We start from the raw sequence: 16829 nt of genomic DNA, 5'->3' as shown, positions 1-16829 counted from the left end.
CATGGAAACCCTTAATCATCTTAAATATAACTGGCAGGAATTATTTTTTAACATACCCTAAAAATGTAAAGGGGTGTAGCCACATTCAGATATGTTATTGTTCTCAAAAACTAAAGCCAGCTATGATTGCTGACGCTTCCTCAGCAGTTGATGTTTCTATACAGTTTTGTACACGGTCATAATTTTGGTTAGAAATTTTGCTTTTTTTCTCTGTGAGCCAGTGAGCTTTTCAGTTATGCATTTCTATGTTCTTTGACTGGGTTTTAACAGTACTTATGTATCCTGGTTCTATACTGAGATCAGGTTTCAGTTTATGGTTCTGTAAATCAAGAAACAGAAATATATTTTGAAATTCGAGCTTCCTTTTCCTCTATTTTAACAGAAAATAACCCCTGTAGAAGCAAACCCAGATAAACAAACCACTCTAATTAGAGGGAACTTTAACATCAAAAAACCTTCAGAATATAGTTTATGTTGAACAAAATGTTTGCTTAAGTTGAAAGGCCTCTCTGGTAACAAAGATAGGGAATTAAGATTATAATAGTTTCAGTTTAGTTAGCTCGAACTTTAGATAAACTAGGCTGCAAAAAAAAAAAAAAAAAAGAAAGTAGTAGCATTCCACCCCCCCCCTCAAAAAAACATAATACAATATATTAAGCACCATTTTTAGGCAAATAAATGTTTGGTTTCCATTTTTTCCCCCACCTCAAATAACTACTGCAATATATCACAGTGCTTTAGTAACTTTTTGTTGTTGTTGTTTTTAGGATGCTGGCTAAAAAGCCAAGCAAAAGACTAGCTGAATTAAAACAAAAACTTATTACAAGCACCTGTATCTGCTTTGATGTTGAGTTCTTTAGATTGTTTCTGTCATGATGACCCTTAAACACCCTTGGGGAGTGGCGGCCTAGTGGTTAGTGGATTGCGCTTGGAATCTAGAGGTTCTGACTTCAAGCCCCACTCCCACAGACTGCCAGAAGCTTTGAGAGGAACATTGGCCCACAATATCCAACAATATAATCATGGCAAATGACAAAGAAAACTGTTTTTATAAGATAAATGAATAATGATAATAAAATGTAAATGTTGGATAATATTTAAGTCCAGATCAGGGGTCTGCAACCCGCGGCTCCGGAGCTGATTACGGCTCTTTAGCGTCCCTTATGCGGCTCCCTGGAGCTTTTTCAAACTTTTATGAAAAATAGATTTTTTTGGTTTGTTTATTTTAATATGGTGTGCAGGAGGTCAAACAGACATTCATTATCTTTTCCAATGCTGTAAAGATTTGTATAATAAATAAATTTAAACCATATATGTAATTTTTTTTTTTTTTTTTTTTTTTTGGTCCAATATGGCTCTTTTAGCAGTTTGGGTTTCCGATCCCTGGGTTAGGGCATAGAGCTGGGAATCCTGAGGTTCTGAGTTCAAGCCCCACTCCCACAGACTTGCGCTCTGGGTCTCTGAGCAAGACCCTTATCCCCAAAACTGCTCCCTGGGCACCGCAAAATGGCAGCCCACTGCTCCCAGTCAGACAGCAAATAGTGCTTTACAGTAGATTTCTCAACAAACCAGATTTGGTTGAAGCTAGAACTCTTCCATCTGAGGTGTCCTGGATAGAGGATGTTTACAAAGAAGGTTTATCTTAAATCCTAAATATAAATATTGCGTAAATTTTTTGCCTAATTTAGGCTTTGAGTTGATTGTTCTTTCAGGAAATTTCCTGTTTTGTGGTCTCTAAACTCCACCTTATAATTGAAGGAAATTAGTTGATGATTATTTAAAGGTTAAAAATAAGCGATTCATCACAATTATTCTCTAAATTATTTGAGTTTAAATAAAAACTTGCTGGTGATCATTGTGCAGAATGTTCAGAAGTAGTTTAATGTAAGGAGCTGATTTTAGCTGTTTAAAAGGTATTACGATGTTCTACACAGTGGACATGTTGCTTCTTGTGATCCAAATTTAGGTTTTAAACCAGCTTTTGTTGTAATGGATAAACTGTGAGGGTTGTAATGGGAAAGTCCTCTTTATTTAAAAAAATATATATTTTCAATGTGATTCTGATATTGCAGCTTTAAATATTGACCCAAAATGATACCAGGACAAATAATTCATACTTATGTTAGTCATTAGTCATTTTATATTGAGGAATCTTAGAAAATGATTAAGTGACATCACTCAGGGAACAATGGTTAACAATAGGTATGAGAAAAACTGACCCATCTATTATTAACCAATAGGTTATACAAGCTTAAAATAGAAGTGAAGTGTTTCTTTCGTCATGCTAATACCAGAGATTTTAGATGCAGGATGATATTTTCCAATATAATGTTTTTATTGATAGTGAACAGATATCAGTATTGGATCTTACAAATCTTAAGGAAACCATAATCTGCAGTTGTACCCACTTGATCACTACTTTTTTTTTATTTTGAAGAAGTGCAGAAGTTGAACTTGTCTCGTATGAAAAGGAATAACAAGTTTTCTGGAAACTTGCATATTTTAAACTGTCAGATCCCCCTTCATTCTGGTTTGCTGTAAAGCTGATTATCTCAGTAAGCAGAGGTTGAAACTCTTTGTTCTCCATCTCCTCAGTGGGTGGGTGCTCCCTCCTGCCAGAGAGGCAGCTACGCCTTCTACAAGTCGGTGAGCAGCAGAGTTGAGCCTGACGGGCCACTTCAAATATGGAAACTAGGAGAGTTCTACTTCATCCAATGCGGACCACAGGATCCCGTCTGTATCGCAGAGGTGAGAATCCTTCCTAAACCCTTTGTTTAATCCAGGCTCTCAGTTTTCATGAAGCAGCTTCAAATGTTGAGAGGAGGGAGTTCAGAGTTAATTCTTGTTTTACAGAGGCTTTCTAAACCGCGTCCCTGAATTCTTAGCTGCCTGATTGTGTCCAACTCAGTCAGAAAAAAGATGATACCATGAGCTCAAAACTCGTGTTCAAATTGTTTTTTTTCCACTGAAACTGGTCTTCTAAAAAGTTACTGTAATCAGTTTATTGGTTATTTGTAACAAGTCTCTAAAATAATCTGCTATGTTTAATATATGATCAGATCAAACAAAGCTGATCTGGGGCTGAGAGCAGAAAACTCTATAATGTTTTGTTTCTAGTCTGAAGACATTTTCTACTATTCTATACCAGTTAGCATGCAGGCTTTAGAGCAACAAAGTATTAGGGCCATCAAAGAAAATAGTAAAGAAGTAAAGAGTATTTAGCAATGAGATATACATTTCCTTTAAAGCTACAGTGTGTAATTTTCAGCGACATCTAGCGGTCAGACTGCAGACTGCAGCAACATGAACGTCTCCCCCCCACCGCTTCTCCCCCCCAACAGTACGGCGAGCGTTACGGGACAAAATGTCTTCCACGACGTCCGCATCACCTACCTTCTCAAGTGATGAGGTTTGTTTACATAGATAATTTTACAGATAGTATTTCATTAGTCTGTGTAGGGTATAGATTTCATGTAGACTTAAGATAATAAATATACCCGTTATTTTTTCTACGTCGTTGTGACGTTTTGGTGAGCTGCTTTGCATGGTGATATAAACAGACGAAGTAATTGTAGTCATTAGTTTAACAGCGAGATTGTGTTCGCTGGAAGAATATATATTCCCCGTTTACAGAGTCCAAGTCTTGTTTGTGGCACGGGGGTTACAAGGCAAGGAAGAGGGAAAGGAAGAGGGCAGAGAGGCCGGGGTGAGCGTGCAGCTGGGGCCAGGCGAGAGAGGGGAGCCAGCGGGGCGAGAGCAGAGGAGGAAAGGCTTGAAGATCTCCAAAGGAGCCGGAGAGAAGTAACCGAGGTATATATCCAGAAAATTATTTTACAGAAAATTACTGAATCATTACCTGTGAAACGTCAGGGACGTTGCTGAATAAGTATACTGGAGAGTAACAGCATCATCACGCAGCATGTTATTGTTTTAGACAGGTCTGAGCATCCTGTACTCCAAAAACTGCAGTGATATTAGACAATTGTGTGTATAGGATTAATTACCTGTCCAAGAGAAAACTGGCAACTTGAGCGTCACTTTGAAAACCTTTTTCCTCCATCAGTGACTTCCATCGTGTAAATGCCGTGCCAATGTTGATCCGTGTTTTTTGTCGTTTCTTGTCACTCTTGCGTTTATTCTCGTCGTGTTTCCGCTTCTTAGATGACGGGGGTTCGGTGTCCGCCGCTTTTCGTTGTGATACAGAGTAGACATGATCCTCCATTCGTCTGATGTTTGGCCACACAGTGCCAAAAAGTTTGCAAAGTCACTCACGCCTGCCGCCTTGTTTACCTTTCTTGTTACCGAGGCGCAGTATACCTGCTTCTTCTTCTTCTTTGGTTTCAGGCAGACTAAACGCTTCTCAGGCATAATACTGCCATCTACTGTTCAGTACCGTCTCAGTTCATCTCTCTCAACTTGCCGTAGTTATTTTCGAGCGTCATGGGAGATCTCGCAATCGCTAGTTTGTTGCCTCTGCGCTGCCGTAGCGCAAATATGTCAGCCTCCATGGCTGCGAGACCCGCTCCTATGTAATTATAAATAACGAATTCTAAGGCAACGCAAATGTTATGGTTAAAAGGCTGAGCTCATAGGTGATGATAAATAACATAGTTATGTATAATATATTAAATTTCTGAATTTATATGCCTGTAATTATTACACACTGTAGCTTTAAAATCGTTTTAGAAATTTCTTGATTCATTTTATATATTATTAAAACTTGGATATTCTCTGATGTCAACAGTTGTGAGTTTGTGATCAAAGTTATCATTTTCCATGATGAGGACATCAAATTAGCACCTTGAAATAAAGATATTCTTCTGCATGGAAAAAAAAACCCTTATAATTTATAGTAATAAAAAAAAAAACATAAGATTTCAGATGTCATAACACTTGCCAGAAAAATGCTGGAAGGATCTGATTAATCTGATAAAGTAGTAAATCTAGGAGGTGCATGTGACTAAACGATCCGTCCTGGAAACCTAATTGGTACCATCAGCTCATTTGCACATGCGCAACCAGATATACATCCTGGTTTCAATAAATAATGTGATTATGGAACAAAAATTACTTATTATATTTTCTGAGACAATTTTAAAACTTTTTACATTTTCTCTGTTAAACAGCTAGTCTGACGTCAACATCATGTTTGTCAAAAATGATTAAACCATATTTATCTGCATTTTAATAGTTTTAGTTTACACACTATATACCATAATGTTAACACAAAAGTAAAACTTAAAATTCAAAAAGACTAGATTTATGTTTAAATCCAAAGCTAAAAAAGTTAGCGCCTGGACGTAGCGTCGGATCCCTTTTCCGGTACAGATGGGCACTGACGAGTGATAAAGAGAGAGGATTTTAAGGCTTTTTTTTTTTTCTCAGGAGATACATTATTAACCTTTAACACATTATAGTTTAATACGCTTACTATTTTTAGGGTGGGAAAAGTATAATTTAGATAATCTTTACAAAATAAAATCAAGGGCGACCCAGGTGTATAACTGGATGCGCAAATGAGCTGATGGTACGGATTGTGCTTGGGTGACGGATCGGGTAGTGACGATGCACATCTTTGATATTTTCACATAGAAAATCAAGGCCCTTTTCTAGTCCCAAAAACTACAATATACCAGTGCAGCCATGATACAGCTTTATCTCCCTGTATTATTCCAGATCCCGTTCCTTTGGGGTTCATGACAAGTAGAGTGTTTTTCTGGTTAAGGAATAGGGTGGGATGTGCCGCTTACCTTTCTTAGAAAAATACATATTTTTTGATAGAAATTTTGGAATTCATAAAGTAAAGACCCAATTTTGAATATTGTGTTTTTGTTTTTGGGCAGACAGGAAATTTGGATTAGAGAGAGGGGGAGGACATGCAGCAAAAGGTCACCTGGCCGGGGGAGTCGAACCTGTGACGGCCGGTCACTGTACCCCATGTTTTTGTGCTCTTAAACATCAGGAATAAATAAAAAACCTTCTCAGTTCATTCAATTTTTTTCTTAGTTGTACACTTGTATATTACCACAATGCAAACATTTAGTTATGTTTTCTTTTTTTGTGATTAAACGTTTAAGATTAAGTTTTACAATACATTTTTTTTTCTTGACCTTCACAATAAGGTAATCTCTCAGACCGGATGACTATAATAAAAGAGGTCATTTTTATCATTAAGTCTAAAAAATGTAGAATTGGAAGGGAAAAAAATATAATTTTTTTTAAGCTGTACCACCAAGCCCTAGTGTGTGTTAGGGTTTTAAGAATTGTTTCTGACAACATGTAAAAAAAAAAATTATCTTTTTATTTTTTGGTATAGTGTTCACCTTGTGTAGTTTTTTTTTTTTTTTTTTTTTTTTTTTTTTTTTTATCTCTAATGGGTCATGGGTTAGATATACAATTCAATCTGGCGGAAGGAAATTTAAAGTATATTATCTTAATCAACCATAAATTATTAAGAGAAGATAAGTTGAAAAAAAAAGACGTGAAGACCGTTTAAAAGGAAAAGAAGGCGATAAAAAGAGAAGTTCAGGCAAGAAGAGGTTTGAGATGAACTCTCCCAGAAGGACAGCTGGGAGAGTCAAACCGACTATTGACAAGATACTGGTGAGACCTGCCTTGATGGATGGTTTGGAGAACCTGAAACTAGCAAAAAGACAGAAGGCAGAGCTAGACAAGGCCAGATTTTTAATAAAAGGCATCAAAACTGACATGATTGGAAATGTATACCTGAAAGATAATGTTCAGATAGGGTAGGAAAGTTGGCTAGAAAAGGTTTAAGATTATATGAACGGAGGCAGAAGATTAATGTTTGGTATTGTGGTCTATATAGTTGAAAACCAACCTTTTACAGAGGAGAAAGGACACGTCCCAATGAGCAGTCCTGTAACAGAGTCCTGTACTGGTCAGATTTTTCAATTTCTCAAACTCACAGAGCTCAGAACTGAGATCTGACTTGTTTTACCAGCATTTATCCTTCAATTAAAACCCTGCTGAGACTTGTGGATTAATAGAATACCACCCGACAAGTGATCAAAATGTATTCACACAGCCGCTCATTTTCCTCAAGTGCTTTTAGTCACACAGTGCTTTATTTTTGTAGCTTCAGTGGAATACGGTCAGCCGAGACTCAAGCACAATGCATGGTGCTCAAATACCAGTGAGCACTTTGTATACAGATGACCAGCGGTAAACAAGCTGAATGTCGAAGGGTCTTTATCTCACAAATGTAAATATACATCAACACCAGCATGAATGCAATACAGTCAAAACGAGCCTCTTTTGAAACAAACTGTTCAATTTTACATTGAATTATACAAAAGCCGCCTAGGAATAAAATTCACAAAAAAACTATTTAAAACATGTTCATTGCTGGCTCCAATAAATACCTCAAAACTCATAATACCTTAATCCCAGTGTAGAGATGCAATTATAGATTCAAAAACTAATGTAAAATTGTTCCTAAATTGTACATAAACTATACCTGTGCCGGGAAATAAAACCACTATATTTTCTAACTTAGCTGAACATTTTATGGAGGAATCTGCCCAACCACACCAGGACTCTAATTAGCACAAAAGACCCTTAAATTGCTCAAATGATCCAAACTTCAAATCGTATAATCGTATAAAGGCTGATTTATGCTCAGAAACCAGATCGTGTGCGTGTGTGTCGCAGTTACAGCAGATACGCCTCTCCGCCTTCCGCAGGAACTCTGCTGCACCTCTCCAAAATTGTAGGTGACCGCAGACAGATGGCATCTGATTGGTCAATCAGCTCTACGCTATGCGTATTTCCTGTTTTGTACCTTACTGGCTTGTTTTGTTTGTATGACCGCCATTGTGAAAAATGACTCGTGAAGTTGGACCAGCTAGAAGAGTGAGGCGCAGGAGAATGCTGGGGCCCTTTTTCCACCTAGATCCCCGCTCTTTTTTGCCCTCATGTCCCTCCGTTGTCGCACAAACTTGCCCCCACTTCCTCACGGCCTCGGCCGTATCCAGACCCACTAGTTCCCGACTGTCCCTTGTGTTGTGGCGTGGAATAACATAGCGCAGACCACACTTCAATATTGGACATAAATGAAAAATATCTGCGACAAGCTCACTGCAACACACTGCTGCGGGAGGATAACCAGCCTTTAAGCTTTTGGCGAGCATTTAACTGTTTTTAAAACAATTAAAACAGCTGTTTTGGCCTCATGTTTATTTTTCTTGTTGATTGGCCTCTTCAGCTTCTAATGGTTGATCTTTTGTGGATTGTGGGGAAACATTACAGATCCTAACATAAATGAATAAATAATTTATTTCTGTCATGTTAGAAAGCATAGATTTCCAGCCACTTCATCAGGAAGAACATAAAAAGTGGGCTGAGAAAAGGTGCAGCAGTAAATTGTCTAGTGGACAGAGGCTGCAGTCGGCGCATTAAGAGCCACAAATTCTACACCTGGGCTACAAATGTCACGTTCTGGTCAAACCACTGCGAAACCAGAATCATCCTACATTATTGGGGAGAAAAGGAACTGCTCAGTGGGCTGTACACACTGAATATTTTGGGTTTATATTGTCTGCAAACGATAGGCATCAGAGTTAATAGAAAGAAGGCCTGCCAGCCTAAACTTTCTTTAGCATATGAGATTCCCTCTGAAAAGTTTTACAGAAGGGATTTACCTTTTTTTACAATATTCAAACCTTTTTGAGATTAGACACATGGATTACCATTCAGGTTAGAAACCTGTTATGTTCTACTAACTGGATTTTTTAAAAAGATATTGTTTTGTTTTTAGAAGACTGAATAGAGTCTCTGACAGGTGAATAGACATCATGGACCGAACATGTTGTTTACAAGTCAACAAAAAGACGAGTGTGAATGTCTCTTTGTGTTCTTGAAGCACGCTTAATAGGCAGTGGAGAATCGAAACAAAATCAGAGGTCAAACACTATTGAAATTTAATCATTAGGTCTTTTCTTCCCAGCAGCCTCTTGCAAAGATTTCTTAAACAATCTACCACTGAGTTACAGAGAGAAATCCGAATGTTACCTCCAATAAGTTTATTTGAAAAGGCCGTTAAGAGAAAGCCTCGAGTGAAAATCGCAGACTTGGCGCTCCAGTAGAGATGGATCATCCCACAGCTGTGATGTCTGCCTTATATTTAAAATGCATAGAAACTACCTTAAACATGTAAACCTTTTGCAAATTGTACTTTTTTTATTTATCCCTAAAAAGTTATGGGGATTTTTCTGAGCCAACACTTTCCTGATAGCAGCTTTTAATATTTAAATACATTTAAATAGATATCTCACCTCAATGTTTCTCAACTGCTGGTTCACATTGATGTAGAGCCTGTTTTGTCCAGAAACCATCAAAGATTTCAGCTGTTTGGGTTCAGTTAGATGTTAGAAAACAGGATTCATTCGTATGAAATGGACAGTAGAACTCTTGTTAGACTATACATCCTAATCTCTGAGGTGATGTTAAACAGATGCTAAACAAAAGAAAAGTTCTCAGAATGCTGTCTGTTCTCGTACAGGTGACCTTACTGTGGGAAGATCAGGCTCGACACCACCTGCTGGCGAGCACCAGACTCTACTTCCTGCCTGAGGACACTCCAAAGGGCCGGACCAAGGAGCATGGAGAGGTAGGCTTTTAAAAGAGGAGAAATAAGCGACTTGCTTTAGACATTTAGTTGATTTAACTGATTTCAGGTTTACAAATCTAAACACTTTTTTATAAGACTACATTAATCAGATGATAAGGGCTTTAAAGGTAATCAGCAGGTAAGATACTGATGAATTTAATTTGTGTGGCCTAATTGTTTATCAGCCAACCAGTCTTATAGATTATATAAATGGTGCTTCGATGTGATCTCATAATTATGGTAAATACCAAAATGTGACATGAAACTGGAAAGCTGGGAAGATTCTATGATACCAGATTTGCTGAGATGAGGTAAACTTTGACCTTTGAACACGATGAATAGCCAAGAACAGGGTGTCCACAGGTCATTGGAAATCATTAAATTATAAATTTTTTAATTAAGGCCTTAATTGGCATTAAAATTCATTAAATGGGAATTTCGTGGCCTTTAAAATGTTTTATAAAAAAAAAAAGTTTATAAAAACTATTTCGTCAGATATATTATATTGCAATTAGGGCTGCAACAACGAATCGATAAAATCGATAAAAATCGACTTTTAAAAGCGTTGGCAACGAATTTCATCATCGATTAGTTGTGTTGCGCGATTAATGCGTCATCCGCCGCCGCCGTCATTGCCGTGGGGCGCCTTCCCCATCCCAACTCGGCTCCCGCAGGAGTCCCTCTCAGCGCTGCAGTCAGAGTATGTTTACCCTCAGCGTCCAGACTGCAAATGAAGCGCGCATGCGCCGGGATTGACGGCGCAAATTGATCACAATAATTAAAATAGCCTGCGCTTTGTAAAGCGAAAAAAGTCGTAACATGCAACTTTTGTAAAAACAAATGAACATGAAGCGCCGCTGTTATGATGCAGCACCTGAAAAGGAAACACGTTGGAGCCTTTGATGGCAATGAAGAGAGCTGATCAGCAGGGTGAGCGACCATGTTTGTTTCGTTTTAAAGTGGGGAAACGTAACGTTAGTTTCTCAGGTAGCTCATCTGATGCTTTCCTTACCGTGTTAGTAGGTTACAGACAGTGATAAGGTTGGCTACTTATTTTACTTTTAATTTCATTTGAATTAGCTTAAGCAGCGTTTATATTTTCTTTATAAATAAATTAACTTGCAAATTATGAGGGCAAGGCTTTTAAAGTTTAAATCTTCTGGCAAAGATAAAGTAAAGATGATCCTGCAATTTATGGAAGTAAAGCAGAATAAAATCCAGCAAGATCAGTAATATGTCAATTAATTATTTGCCACATTTCCATGTAAATATTTGTCTTTGGAGGATGTGTTTTTTACCCCCCCTAGTTCTCTCATTTTTATTCCAAATACAATTTATAATTTGAATCACAGGGCTATTTTTTATCTCTATGGTTCAGTATTTTCTCAAGTAGCAACTTTAACTGCTATACTTTCCTGTCTTAAAAGGCAGAACTCTTCTAGTCTAAAAAAACCTAATTTGTTGAAATTGGGGGGGCCTATTGTTTGAACCCCTTAGGGGCTTTTAAAAACAAAAATGTCTTTCTTTGCGCTTTATGAAACAAAGTACCCTATATGTTGTGGATGTACATCTACATTTCTCATGTAAGTTTGCGTAGTTTTAACACCAACATTTATTTTTCATATTGCACCAGTACAGTTAATGAGCAACCTGTACTTGTGTGCTTGTTTGTTCTGTCTAAAATGTTTATTTTGGAATAAAGAGGTTAGTATAAAAAATATTTTTTAACCGATTCATCGATTAATCGAAAAAATAATCGGCCGATTCATCGATTTTTAAAATAATCGTTAGTTGCATATATATATATATATATATATATATATATATATATATATATATATATATGAGAGAGTCAGGGGTACTTGTTGATTGCATTAGAATTATTTCTAAGAGCATTAAAAAGCATTAAATTAGAGTTACTCATTGCTGTATAAACCCTGGAGAAATTATTCTATATGGTGAGTACTGCATTGTTAAGCGTATTCTCCTGTTTTATTTGTAGCCTAGACAATGTTATGATTTTTTTTTTTTTATACCCATCACCATTTAAACTTGGGCTGTTTTTTTTAAATTACCGCTATTGTTTGATTTTATCATATAGTCGCTATCACTCAGTCGATGCAATTAATGTATCCTCTTCTTCCTTTAGCAGATGAACTAGGAAGTCTATTACTGTCTTACAAAGTAGCAGGTCAGGATAGTCTTTGCATTCAACATGTTTCTCTTTTCAACTACAACAAAACTGCTTTAACACAATGCACTGATAATTTCCCCTTTAAAATACGAAAGAATCATCTTTACCAGAGCACATGAAGGCAGCATCAGTTTACTTATTGTGGGATTTTTTAGGTTTAAGAAGCTGCTTTTAAGTTACACTCTATTCATAGAATTAATGTTTCCTGTATGAGAGGGTTATTATTTATCAAAATAGTTATAGTTTCTTAAAGATTAAATAGGAAAATTAAAATCTGACACTAATAAATGTATTCTATATGTTTATGGACTACAATTCAAGAAATTAAAATAAATCAAGGCTAACAAACCATCCCAGACACTAAACAAGACCACTTATTATAAACGTCACTCTGCTTGTTGATTGATAATTAGGATGGAAAAATTTGTGTCATTTCTCTTCCCCTATAAAATTCAGAATCCGTTTTTATTTCCTGGAACTAGGACTGTGCGATATGGACAAAACACGTCAACATTTAAGCCTTTGACATCAGTTAAGATCAATAATTACTATCATCTTTTTGTTTTCCAAATTTAAAAAACAAAGGGGAGTGAGGTCTTAGTGGTTAAGGCATAGAGCTTGGAATCCAGAGGTTCGGGGAAAAAAACAAAAACAATGTAAGTTGTAACCATGATATTATTTAAACATAGCCTTTAAAATTATTTCAGCTCTGCTAACCTTGCTTAGCTTCTGTATAATTTCAGTGAATCAGAAGTCACTGAAATGATAGAAATTGCTTTTGATAGATGAAAATGTTTATTGTTATTGAAATGGTGTCTATTGATAACTGATGTTGTTTTATTGCCCAGCCACACCTGGAACTAGTCTGCAGGATTTCTACTTTGGATTTGTAAACGGGCTAGAAGAAAGTCTGAACGATTTAGAGAGACTTCAACGAAACGTTTGGCAGTATACAAATGACAATTTAGTGTCTAAATTTACATATTAGACACACTTATGTCTGCTAAACAGACATTTATCACTACTGTAGCTAAAAAGCATGGCCAGGTTCTGATACCTTGGTTTGGTTTCTAACCAGGAGCTTGTTTAAATGCTAATTTTACTCATGCAGTTTTACAGGGAGAAGAAAACCAGTTCTTACTCCTTTTCAGTCATTCATGAAAGTTACATTTGAAAATATAATAGGCTATCTTCCTGGGGGATTAATTTATCTGTTGGTTGGTCCATATTCCAATCTCCTGTTTTTTTGGCATACTTTTAGTCTTTATATGACCTTCAGTTTCATTGTAGCTTTACTGCTCTCATCTTAATCCATAAAAAGGTCTCAAAATCACAACAAGCAAACAGTGTTTCAAGTTATTGGCAACAAAAGGAAGGCCTTAGAAAAACGAACAAAGAAATAATGTATATGTGCTGCTACTTATTGATTTGACTGTTGCAGTCAATGTTGAATTGACTGCAACAGTCAAATTAAGTTTGAAAACTTAAGCAAAAAAAGCAAATATCAGGACAAAATATTGACTGGCCAAAGCCAAAACGTCAGCCTGTGACAAGTGCTTGACTGTACTGTTAAAGATCTGCTTGAAAATCATATTAATGATATATTAAATTATTTTACAATATGTATTCATAATAAATTATTGTCCACTCCGACCTGCTGTTAACTTAGTTTTTTTTTTTTTACATTTGTCTCATATCAGAGTCTAATGCAGCTGCAGATGGACCTATGTAAACAGAATTGTAGTGTAACTGTTTGAAGATCATAAAAACACCCTTTTGAGAAATTGGCTTTTTATTTTTCAGAAGCTAATTAATAAACTGTCTGGAAAGAAAAGTCTAAAACATAGGAAATATGTCAGACAACAAAGTAAACTGATCTTTGTATTAGTCTGTTTCATAAATCCTATGGCATTTGCTGCAGGCAGAGCTGTCACAGTCCCTTCCTAAAATATTTCATTTTAATACCAGAATATTTTCTCTTATGGTATTGAAAATGGATGTTTACTGTTAAAATAAATGTTGTAAAATCTGCTCTTTGGTTGACTCCTGTAGAGGGGTGCTTAGAATAAATGTCTCCTTAATGTAGCCCGAGCCACACTTAAAGAACATCTAATAATATCCTGGTCGAAGGAACACTGCTTCTTTTTTTATAACCGAACATCGGCAGGAATCTTAAACCGCTTAGAATCCGAACAACCTTTCCTTCTGATCACTTTTAGTCTAAATCATTCAGGAACTTAATGTTGTTTGTTCTTCTTATTCTGATGCACTTTGCTGCAAAGCTTTAGCAGAAAGCATGTTTAAAATGAAAGCTATTATCTAAAGATGTGAATTGTTTATCATCACATGAAGTCTGATGCTCAGCTCTCACGTGAAAGCCTCCTGTAGGAATGAAGCTAATGTAAATCTTATGACTCGTCTGAAACCAAATTTTCCACATTTCACCTCAGATGAAATGGCTCTGTGTTGTTATTACAGCCGTGGACCTCAAGTCCCTTTAAATACAGAGAGCTTTAAAAGCTCTGCTCATCTTTCCTTATGATCATTTTGACACGCTTTTGGTCATTAAGCAACTAAAGCTGTTATTAGTACCTAAAACCTTACTTTCTATAACTCTAATAACAAAAACAGAAAAAAGAACTCAGTTATTTATTTTACCAGTTAGAAATTAGTAAAGAACAGCACTCAGTTCTCCAAAGGTTAACACTGAAATGGCTTTAAGTGACATATTTCTTAGAAAGTTCTGTAAATTGTTTTTTTTTAAACACTTTTCTAACTGAATTATTTCTTAAAAAAGATTCCGGAAAGGCCCTGTACCAAAAAGATTGAACAGAGCCTCGTCCCCAAAGCCCTGTTGGGAAGCTGGGACGTGCTTGTTGATGGATTGATGGCATTCGAGAAGAAGCTGCTGAGTAATGCAAGAGAAGAAACTGCCTCTCGTTGCCATGGAAATCCCCCCTTTTCTTTAGACAAACGTAACAATCATAGACACACTGAAAGGATGTTTTTTTTTTCTTCTTCTACTGAGTAAAGCAGGGTTTCTGCGGGTCATTAAAAATCAGTAAAAGTCATTAAATTATTTTTTTTTTTTATTAATGCCTTAATTGGCTTTAAAATTAATTAAATGTGATTATCGTGGCCTTTAAAATGCTTTATTAAAAAATAAAAACTTTTATAAAAACAATTTCATCAGATATATTATATTGCGATATATTTGCGCAGAATTGCTTCCGGTTGATCGTAAAGGAAAAGAAGCTCAAAGTGGAGAAAAAGCTAGAGAATAGGAAAATGCTCATTTCAACAAAAGTGCCTGGAAATGAGGAATTTGGGACATGGCGGCTGCGGCCTGTTGACGGTAAAGATGAAGGACCTTATATAAAATATATAAAATAACATTAAAAAGCATTAGAGTTACTCATTCATGTATAAACCCTGTAAATATTGGACGTGTTGACATAAAAGCATGTGTATGAAGATAATTCAAATTAAAAACCATGGTTTAAGAGATTTTATGAGAGATGGGTTAATATGCTAACAAAATTAGTAAATGGCAAATTTTACTTTTGGTTGCTGCTAACATACAACTGTGCAAAAATGGTGTTTCAGTAACAGCCTTCTATTAACACAGAGATAGAAAGATAAAATTTCCACGTAGAAATAGAGAAGTTAGCAGTTAGACTTTTTTTCTTTTAAAATTAATCGGGGGAAAAAAACTGATCAAAACAAACTCGTCAAAATGTGCCAGAGCATCAATCATGAATGTTTGTTGGTGTGTTTAAATGAAATTGACCCAAAAATATCTGCTTTAAAAACAAAAACAAAACATGTTTTACTTAATAGCTCCTTAAAAACATAGTTATAGTATTTTATTTTATAGTATTTGGACCTTCTGTCAATATTAAGAGTCTCTGTTTCTGCTCTTAGTGTTTCATAAAACAGATGCTATTTTAAACATTTCTACCCAGTCAGCTGTTTGCAGCTCTCATTTGTACTGTCACTCATTCTCTTTCATGTGATTGTCAGTTGTAGTCTTTGTGGTTTTAATTTGAGTTCTTAGCTTCAGCTGACATCTGCCACATCCTGTGTTCTGCTGTAGATTTTTGTTTTTTTTTAAAGACTTGTTTTAAGAGTCTACTCTGATCTAAAATGAACCTGTTTGATCGACAGCAGCCAGAGGTTCATCAGATTGGGAAGCAGAGCAGCTGTAGCTACGCTGGCGTCACATTTCGCTGTTGCTCTACGGTACAGAAGAGAATTACTGATCATAGCCTCAAACATTTAGAGTTCAACTGATCAGGGATAAAATGTTGCTTTGCTGTCAGATGTCCTGGGGTGTTTGAAGTGCAACCAGCTGTTTTCTTTAGATTAGTTCAGAATTTTTATTTAATAGAATTTTAAAAAACAATCGGCCATGTCGGTTTGCCGTTTTCCAATTCATCCATCATGTGCCCACAGGTTTCTGTTTCTTTGCATCTTTAGGTTTTAAACCCATTCACCTACACCACGCTAACACGGTTTGCTCGCCTCCTAGTGGCGATATATATACGGCACTGCTGCTCTCTAGAGGTAAACAAGCAAACCAACATGGCGGCGCCCATAACATTCAGGAAGTTATAATTGTGATATTTCGTTCTTTGTGGTCAATTTCAAACATGTTTTTGGCACCAAACCAATCAGGGTGATAAACATCACATGTTTTAACATCAACACATCAAGACGTGATATTAAAGCATCTGTCGGAGATGGAGCAAAAAATTATCTGGTCTGAGATTTTCAAAATTTATACTGAAAAAGTCCATATGCAACATTTACATGTATAAATACACCAGGGATTAGACCCTGGGTTGTGAAAAAACTAAAAGTTAACTTTTTATAACAAGCCAGATCAGACAGTTGCCACAGCCCTTAGGCACTGTTAGCAGTTTGGTAGGGAGAAAAACATCTAAAAGGAATAGAAATGAATCATCAGCTGGATTGCTCAAAGCTGTGATCCAAAAGAACTGA

General features: G+C 36.3%; 1 protein-coding gene across 1 annotated transcript in view; it reads left to right on the top strand.

The window, feature by feature from the left end:
• The window catches only part of zgc:77151 (uncharacterized protein LOC337153 homolog), a 54362-nt gene that overhangs the window by 23986 nt on the left and 13547 nt on the right, over positions 1 to 16829 (top strand). The window contains exons 2-3 of the mRNA XM_038295782.1: positions 2596 to 2748; positions 9524 to 9631. Of these exons, the coding sequence (XP_038151710.1) occupies positions 2596 to 2748; positions 9524 to 9631 (261 nt within the window). The remainder of the gene's footprint in view (positions 1 to 2595; positions 2749 to 9523; positions 9632 to 16829) is intronic.

Source organism: Cyprinodon tularosa, unplaced genomic scaffold, assembly GCF_016077235.1.
Source record: "Cyprinodon tularosa strain WSP-4 unplaced genomic scaffold, ASM1607723v1 ctg36, whole genome shotgun sequence".
Taxonomy (NCBI): domain Eukaryota; kingdom Metazoa; phylum Chordata; class Actinopteri; order Cyprinodontiformes; family Cyprinodontidae; genus Cyprinodon; species Cyprinodon tularosa.
This window is presented reverse-complemented; position numbering and strand designations above follow the sequence as displayed.